Below are 9,164 nucleotides of genomic sequence, written 5' to 3'. Positions count from 1 at the left end.
TCGGGACCGCGAACAAGGTTCCGATGGGAATCGGTAAGCGAAGACTTACGTCCACATCCTCCAGGGTTAGGGTGAACAACGGGGAATTCATGTGTTCTCCGCGCATCAGAAGGCTGACATCCACGTCCTCCATGGTTCCCTCAATGCTTCCGGCGATTCTTGCGATCGTTGCGTAGTCGCTGCTGAGGTTCAAATTTCTCCAAGGACCCAGAGTCATGTTGGCTACGATTTTCTGAGAGCCGTCGGCTGGAAGGGAAGCTCGACTCAAGGGTTGATTCCAGGAGGAGATTGAACCATAGGAACCCGATTCCAGCGAAGAAAGCGTGCCCTTGCGAGAAGAATATAGAACCAAGTTCCATGGACGGCGGGGAATGTATCAGCTTGAAATTCGAGAACTCAATGATTTGCGCCTGCGCTAGTCTCGCCATGTCTGAGTTCGCGACGGAAAACTCTTACGTCTGATCAGAACGTTGCCATCTCGTCTGATCCCCGGAAGAAGTCCTCGGATGGTCAACTGTGACAAAGTCAAGTAAGAACTCGTATTCATCGTCCCGTTCATGACGTACTGCGGCTCGACCCCGTCCTTGAACCAGGCCGAAGACATGAACCTGCAAGAAGCCGGCGGTATATAAGAGGCTATTCTCTACGCATGGGTCGACCCGTAAGGATAAAATGCCTGAGCTAGCACCTCTCGATTTTCCTGTCAGCGAACGCGTTCACAGCCGGATCGCTTCTGAAGCTGAGTTCAGCGTCTCTCCATTCAGTTCGCAAAGCTGCCATTCCATATACGGTCAGGATCGAGCATCCTATATCGGAGAGAAAATAGGAACATGCCTCAGCGATTGAGATGAGCGCACACTGAGACTTTGTCACGTCTTTATCGTTTCGGTAAACTGTTGTGGCTAGGTCGAGATGAGCACGCTATGAGAATGCGGTTGTACGCATCAGCCCCGGTTTCGGAGCGCCCAGGAACTCGACTCCAAGGAAAGAGGAGCTGATTCGATATTTTCGCAGCGACGTGGGAACAATGCGAAGAGACTTCGTCTATTCCGGGTCTTCACGAGATGGGACTCGCCATGAAGCTGACAACAGTGTCGGTCTCCAATCCACAGCACGCTAATCGTGCTCGTCCTCGAACGAAATGGAGGAGTGATTTTCCAAGAAGTAATTTATCCGCGTCACGTATTTCGAAAATCACAAGCTTCATCCGAAAAACATGTTCACAGGAGGGAGCGAGAGCAAGTCGTTCCAAATATTAGGAAAGAACCTTGTTCCCGTGTTCGAAAGCACCAAAGAAGGTAGCCGCTCAAGGGACGAGTATCGCAGACTCGCCGGTTTTCTCGGCCGTTTCTCTGATTCCCCGTCTCCTGTCCAAATCGCGTGGAGGCCTGGGCAAAAGAAGTGTGCGATATCTCTTCATCCGCTCCGAGGCGAGCACCATACACGTGGGATCGAGCAGAGAGCAGAGAGCCATGGGACACTTCACCGATATTTTTTAACTTCACTCGTACCTGGGGGCGATGCACTCAACCAAGATTCCGTCAGCTCTTCTCTAGCTGGGAGCTATGCTGTCGTGCTAACTTTCGCATACCCGCCCGAAAATGTGCTCACCGATTGCCATGAGTCCACGAACACACATGTTTGTTTGAGCCATTATGCTGCCAGTGACGATTTAACGGTAATCTATCCACTTCCTATATATATATCAAACGTCCACGACCTTGTCAGGTCGACCTGGACACTTTCTGGGCTCAGTGGTCCGTGACAATTAGGATCATGAAAGTCCCGACAAGGTTCATCATAGTCTCGACCAGAACTTCAAATCAGGTGACTGCTTCGATTTAATAATAAGAAGCTCATACAGTCAGGATATTCACATATATGGAATGCCATTACGCTCCCTAACGCGCCGAGAATATTCGCCTCCATCCCATCCGGATGCCCTTATTGCAATTAGGCGAGATAATCGCGGCATTTCGACAGCTGTCAACTATCTACAATCCTTAATGGATTTCCCGCAACCCAGCCAGACGTCATGTGCGGAGTGCACACGTCGACGCGAGAGTCTTGAACCTCTTAAACTAGCTCCTAATCACCTTTGGGGATAAGTTGCTGTCCGGCGAGGGACTTCTGACGTGGCGTGGACAATGTTCCCCAAATAGATTCTGAAGCTAAGACGCTGTCAAGTAGAAAGTTGATGGAGATCATCGCGTCTGACAAATTGAGGCTCCATGCGGCTCGAAAGATGCTTTTGGTATTTTCTCGGCGATGGGGTGGCTTTAGACACCTCACGAGCTCCTACGAGGTAGGATGAATAACCGTGTTGTCGTTCCGATGGAGGTGAGGTATTCAACAGTTTCTCTTCGATGATCTCGTTTCGGAATCATTTGACGCAGCCCGATAAAATACAGCAGTTTCCCCGCCGTGCCAGACGTGCAGCCCACGTTACGGCTCTGATCTTATATGAGGCTGTTCTCCCCACCAGACTTCAGACTTCGATGAATACAAGCGGCGAGCGTCCATGGAACGCAAGCGAGTCTATCTGCCGGGCCTGGATTTCCTTTTCGGCATGCTGTACCTCGCATCCGTCGGTTTTTTGGTGCGAAACCGTGAAGGGGCCTTCCGAAGACCAAAATTGTAAGTTTCGAATCTTCTCTCCTTCTGTAAATCGTCGAGTTGTAAAATAACCCTCCGGATCGGCGTCCTCTCCCATCAGCTATTGGTTGTACTCGCTGTTCTCGATCGTGCACACCGTGCTCGCCTTCTACGGGATGTATCACTTTGCAACACAACTGCAAGAGGTAAGTTTGACGTTCAATCAAAGGATTCTGCCGAAGACGAGCGAATCAACTCATGCAAACTTATCGTGCGTCCGTAACGAGCAGAGCAACGCGAAGGATCGCCACACGACCGATTCGGTAGCATTGCAGCTCATCTTTGCGTGCATTTTCTTCCAATTCGCAAACGCTGTGCTCTCCAAGCTCGTGAGTTGCATCACGAACGAGTCACGGAGGAAGTATTACACGGAAATGGAGTCCGCCTACGACGACATTTGTGGAGGTACAGTATCTCGAGCAATAAGCGGTTACGATCCGCGGAAGCCGCCCGGTGCGAGGAGGCTGTCGCGAAACTCTGAATCTCAATCGAAAATCGTCTTTCCTGGCCGTCTCTGTTCGCTTCCTCTCCTCTCAGGACAAGGACAATGGGGCGGATGATCTAACGCATGATTATGTTCGTAGATAATCCCCGAGCGAAAGTCTTCATCTGGACGCACATGACGATCGCCATGTTGCTCCATTGCGCCGTATTCGCCGTATCGCTATCGTTCACCACGATGGCTGAGTTCCGGAAACTGTACGGGCCGCTGAAAACCTGGCTCCCTGTTGCTTCTGAAATCGTCTTCGCCTTCATGATATACTCGGCATTCAGCATGAGCACCGTAGCGAACGCCACCTCTCTAGTTCTGGTGCAGTCTGCCTGCACTCTGACAGAGATGAACCGGAGCCTGAATTTGAAACTGAAAACGGTGAGATGAGAGTTCTCGGAATATATCGGAGCAAGGTGGACAGGGTCGAGTGCGCTAGCGCAATCAGGTCATACGTCTCGAATCATCGGATTTCCAACTTCAGGTGACCTCCGCGCCGCATACGCGCTGGTGGCTGACGAAAGACGCCGATTTGCTCCTGGAGCGCTACCGTCGTTTATTCCGACTCTACGGCGACTTCAAACAGCTTCTGAGCTTTCGGGTCTTCAGTCAGTTCTCGGTCACCACTCTTAATCTCGTCATAACCGCCTACATTCATTATATGGACGAAGGCAACATATCTCAGACGAAGATTCACACGATCAGTGCCAACGTACTTTTCTTTGCTCTCTTGTTCTGGTCAGCCTACGAGATCCACAGGATGAAAACGAAGGTTCGTTTATACGCCACGGATCTCAATCAGTGTTCCAATAATTCTCAGACGAGGGCAGAGGCATTCAGAGTGAGTCTCCTCGCACTTCCAGGCAGAAGTACCGGTGCAACTGCTGAGTTCATCGAAATTCCTTCCGAGTGACGGACAGAAGACCGAGGAGGTTCGTATTCCCCCAGAGTTCCGTCTCATGGTCCATGAGTCTCGAACGCTGATCGTGATTGTACCCATTCTCCTCTTCAGATTCGTATGTTCATCATCATGTGGCAGTCACAAGACGTGAGAGTTTCTGGCTCAGGATTCTTCACGGTCGACCTCTCTCTCATCGTCTCGGTAGGTCACAGGAGTTCCCGGGATTGAGTGGCAACTGGCAATTATGACACGTCCACAATCGTGACAAGACTCGAGTGACGGGGATCTTCCTTCTTCCAGATCATCAGCACAGTGGTGACTTACACCGTAATTCTTGTCCAAGTAAAGTCCTTCCGACCGTGTCTCTCGGACTGTTTTTGCAAAAACAACTTCACGAAGCTCTGCTAAATGTTCAGCGTAAGGCTCGAATAAATTTCCTCTGGGGAGACCGTTGAGAGATCTCGCGTCCATGAAACCTGTCCAAAATTATTTTCTCCGCCATCAAAATCGGTCATAGGACAGCGCTCACGATGGAAAACTTTTTCTAGAAAAAACAAAGGCAAACTCTGATTCATTTCTTCCAACATCCCCTTTATGAGACGAGAACGTTCACTATATGTACAAGCGTCTCGATCCCCTTGGAACAGGGACATCAGTTCATTTGGGGTTTACATGCGCAGCCCGGGCAGAGATGGAGGGTTGCGTGGATGAATATATCGCAGTCTAAACAGAATTCTTCCTTGCATTTCTCACAAGTGTACATGTTCTGACCCTCAACGGAGCTCTGGCAGGAGAAACAAGTCCTGTAAACAAGGTGAAAAACATTTTTTGGAGTGCTCTTCATAAGCGACGAACGGATTAACGATGAGAGAATCTTCTGTTCGAAGTTCGCGAACTCCCGACCAGCAGGTCGGAACGAATGTCTCACCGGGTGTCGCCTTTGAGGAGATGCGTCTCTTTGAAGTTGTCCAGTGGAAAGAGATGATGATAACTGCGGGCCAGATGCGGGGCCGAAACCAGAGTTAGACCACAGATTCTACACTCAGCGGGTAGTTCGCAGTACTTAGATTTGCACTGAGGACAAAGGAAGCCTCCAGTCGTGATGTGCACACTTTCTGTTGCGGCTGCTTCCAGATGGCTAGATGAGGAAAATTGATTTCCGTACGCGCCTTCAGAGTTCCCACCATATATCGATAGAGCGATTCATCGATCTACCGTGATCGTCGAGCAACATTGGGAGTTAAAAGCAACATTAGGCAGTCCTTGATCTTCGCTCAATCTTACCACTGACACAGAGCCGGTGTGTCTTCCTGCTCGTTTTTGTGGAACGGGAATCCCATTTTGACCATAGAGCATTCTATATTGTTCAAGGCTGGCGGGGGCAGAAGATGATTCGCCAACAATTCTCGAAGATGGTCCTCGTCTACGACGATGTGGTAGCTTCCTCCTGAGAATCGACGAAACTCCTTTATGCGATTCGAGGAAGAAGCTCTGTCGAGTTGAATGACCAGGTAGCTCCGATGGGTTTTCCTAAATTATATCCTCTTGTAAGCAGGCTCTGTCCGACCATGCGGAAGCGATAGGTACCAGTGATTTCCGTTAGTCGGCGGCACACGTAAACTTCGGCGGCGAGCCCGATAACCGAACACCGCAAGCCGAGTTTTTTCGCCTCTTCAATCGTTTCGTTGATGTCCGTTGGATCACAGGTGGTCAAACTTCCCAAGATGATGACCACCTCCCGGCTGCTGTGCGCCGGCATGTGTCTGAAAATATGAGCCGGGGGAATAAGAGTACTTCCGATCTGGTATTCAGCTGGAATAATTCCAATCCATGTACGGTCCGATCCTCAGTGTCCTCAATCAGCGTGACGATGGACAGTTGAACTCACTGAAGAACAGCGGCGGCCATATTTATGCTGTTTTGGAGGCTAGGTTCCCCAGTCGGCAGCCGGTCCTTGATTTTCGCCAAGCCTTCTTTGTGCTTCAAAGGGTTTCCGCTCAGATCGGATATCTGATTGAGAGAGAATTCCTTCAGTACAATGACATCACCATTCGGGAAAAGGATCGACATTGTCCGATTGCTCCAGAATACGGGAGATTCCCGATAGCTGTGTATTCCCTTTTACCTTCTCGGCTCGTTTATTACAAGTTGCAATGATTGCCAATTGAGAAATAGGATTCTCGTCGTAGAAACGGTCCACGAAGTCGTCTAATAAGTGCAGGACGCATTGAATACGAGAGGGTCGCAGATCGTTGCTGTTCATCGAAGCGGAGAGGTCGAGCACCACATAGAGATGTCGCATCTAAGAATAACCAGATACTAACATTGAATGCATCGGGGCGTACAACTTCAGTATACGTCGAAGCCTCCGGAGATGCTCTCGGATGTAGAGCTGGGTCAGCGCAGCATTTCTGCTGTCGCATCACTCACCATACCAAGGCGGACATTTTTCTGCAATAATAACTGTTGCCTGCGTGTTTTGTGAACGATTTCCTGAACACTCGCTTGAAGGTTCCCGCTCTCATCCTCCCGGATAGCTTCCCTGGAAAGGAGAATCCTTCTTCAGCACCAAGCTGACAATTCCCTGATAGGGTATCAGCCCAAAGAACTTTGTGAAAGGAGAGTAGATATTCACCAGGTACGCTCGTATTCCGATTCCCAGCGATAACCGTCCTGTTGTTCGTCCTCGTCCGCCATGGCGCTTGATCAATCGGATTAGTCTCGACGGTTTCAGTGCGACAATTCCACGCTCAGAGAACCGAAACCTGTGGAGCGAGAAAAAGTTCACAGTGGTCGGTCGGAGCACACCATGACACTTCCACTCATGACTCCAGGACCTCCCCGATGGGGTCTTCCGACGGACTCGACGATACCGACGCTGTCGAGATATCTATGCGGCGTTTCGCTGTTTTAGAGGCGCCAATATCGAGAGATTCACAGGTGGGAGTCGGAAACCGGCTCGGAACATTATTCTGAGAGTCTCCCATCTGCCAATTCCACGTTGGATGCCGAGTGCTCTATGTTAGCCGGGCGTGGAAGGACAGGAGCTCCCCAGCATCGTTTGCGCGATTGTCAAGTGTCGTTCGAGAATATCCCGCAAAAGCATGGAACTTTACCCGAGTGAGCGGTTCCGTTCGAAAACTTACAGAAGTGGATGGGGAATGGGGAGCACTCGCCGCTCGCCGGTCTGTTATGTAAACATTGCCCCTCTCCAAGCCCGATCCCAGCTGATGCATGCCGCGTCTTTCGAAATATCACAGAGAGGTTCGCGCGCCGACTCCCATGGGACTCGTTCCGAGTTGACTTTTTTCTCTCGATGAAGGCGGCTGATGGGCAGAACGCGGCCTGAATGATGAATTCCGCATCCCGTCTCGTATATGTCGAATCGGGAGTCTGCACTAAAGCAAATCCGATCGCGGAACACTGGAGGCGAGATAATCTATGAGTCAAGCAGAAATTTTGGAAATCTGGAGCAAAAATCCCGTTCTACACGAACGCCGCGACCAACGACCGCGAGGATGGAGTATGGATTTTCATTCTGGACCTCTCATGGTGAGAGGGGACAGGTCAGAAAAATACGTTGAATCCTCAGGGAGTCGGATCTCACGCTTTGAAGATTGATTCGTGCGGATGGCTCTCGCTCCGACATCCCAGAGTTTTGTGGTGGACAAAAGTTCGACATTCGTGGGACCCCGCATTTTCGGGTCAGCCCATATGAACCGCGACCTCTCGATTTACCCCTTCAAAGTTTCGCCACGTGAGATCAACGTGACCTACATAATTATCGACGATGGAGAATACGAGTGGCGACAGATTCGTCATGATTTTATTCCTCATTCTATTCCCTCATGTACCTCGATGTTTTCGCGCGTCGGGAAGTGTCGAAGCGCTGTCGCCTAGAGGTAGGAGGAGGTATCCATAAGATTGAGTCTTCCGCGCCACAGGAGCCCATTCTGCGAATTGAACTCGGAAGTAAGAACTCTGATCACCCAGGATTCATGATGGCGTGTAGGGGCGAGGCGACATCAGAGAACGAATGAGCCAGTCAGACGAACTCCCTCCTGAGAGTCGACGCTCACCTATCGCAGTCTACCGGATCGAAGTTCCTGTTAAAGCAAAATGCCATCCCGGCAAGGGTTGGTGCCGACCTCCTCTCGAACACACAGTGGAGCATGGGTTTCGGCAAATTCCGTTGCCTCAAATAGTCAAGGATGTGCGCCGAAGGTACATTCCTGATCCGGCGGTTGGTATTAAACCATTCAGCCATCCGATCTGCGGAGATGGAGCTCGTCGGAAAGTCGGCACGCAGAGAGACCAACGATCATCGTCAACACAGAATAAGAATCGGGTAAGCGTTAACGTAATTAGTTCCTCGCTTGACGAAAAAAGGTGCACCTTCTAATCCTATCTTGCTTGCGAGAAGCTCCGATTTCTCAAGGTATCCCAGGAAACCCCTTATTTCGGAGCTGGAATCATCAATTTTCAAACTGGTATTTTCCTGGAGACATATCGTTCCCGGTCGTTTGCGATTTTAGGAGGGACCTACTATTGTTGGATCATTTTCCTTTCCATCACATAAGACCTAATCAGGAGCGAATCGAAATCCTCCACGATCGTTGCGAAGAAAGGAAAAAGACGCTCTTTCAGAGCCAAGTATCTCTCAGTGCCGACGTCTGAAACCCAGCAATACATAAACGGGTCACCGCGCTTGAAATGATGCGCGGGCGGTCACCGGATAAGCTTTTCGAAGTCCCGACTCACAATCTGTTCGCAAATCCTCCGGGCTCATATCGCAGTCTTCATCAGGGGGCCGAGTCTCGTCATATTCCAGGTCGAGAACGTAGAGGAAATCGATCGAAAAACTGGAATGGGAACACTTCCCTGAGCTTCTTCTCGCCATCGGCTCTTATCAGCGTACCTGAAGTCGGAAGTCGGGAGTATCGATGTTCATTCGAGATTTCCGGTCGACACACCTGATATTACTCGTTCGTGGCAAGACTGGGAAAATTCCACTATAGTGTTCGTAAGCGGGGCGATAGTCATATCTGTAGGAGAAGACAGGCCTGGAACGGGATAAGAGATTCTAGGTCGGATGATGAGCGCTCCGGAAAGACGTTT

At 50.3% G+C, this 9,164-nt stretch overlaps 1 protein-coding gene across 1 annotated transcript; it reads right to left on the bottom strand.

Moving 5' to 3' along the window:
• Positions 1-4,698: 4,698 nt before the first annotated feature.
• Positions 4,699-7,224, bottom strand: Ssl1 (general transcription factor IIH subunit 2 Ssl1). Its single transcript, XM_003737780.1, has 9 exons — positions 7,193-7,224; positions 6,682-6,811; positions 6,477-6,588; positions 6,172-6,348; positions 5,935-6,056; positions 5,634-5,809; positions 5,331-5,493; positions 4,975-5,184; positions 4,699-4,849 (listed from the first exon to the last, which is right to left on the bottom strand). The coding sequence occupies exons 2-9, from the start codon at positions 6,741-6,743 to the stop codon at positions 4,699-4,701; spliced, it is 1,173 nt and encodes a 390-aa protein (XP_003737828.1). The 5' UTR covers positions 6,744-6,811; positions 7,193-7,224.
• Positions 7,225-9,164: the final 1,940 nt, after the last annotated feature.

Source organism: Galendromus occidentalis, unplaced genomic scaffold (genome assembly GCF_000255335.2).
Source record: "Galendromus occidentalis unplaced genomic scaffold, Mocc_1.1 scf7180000075612, whole genome shotgun sequence".
Classification (NCBI taxonomy): Eukaryota; Metazoa; Arthropoda; class Arachnida; order Mesostigmata; family Phytoseiidae; genus Galendromus; species Galendromus occidentalis.
This window is presented reverse-complemented; position numbering and strand designations above follow the sequence as displayed.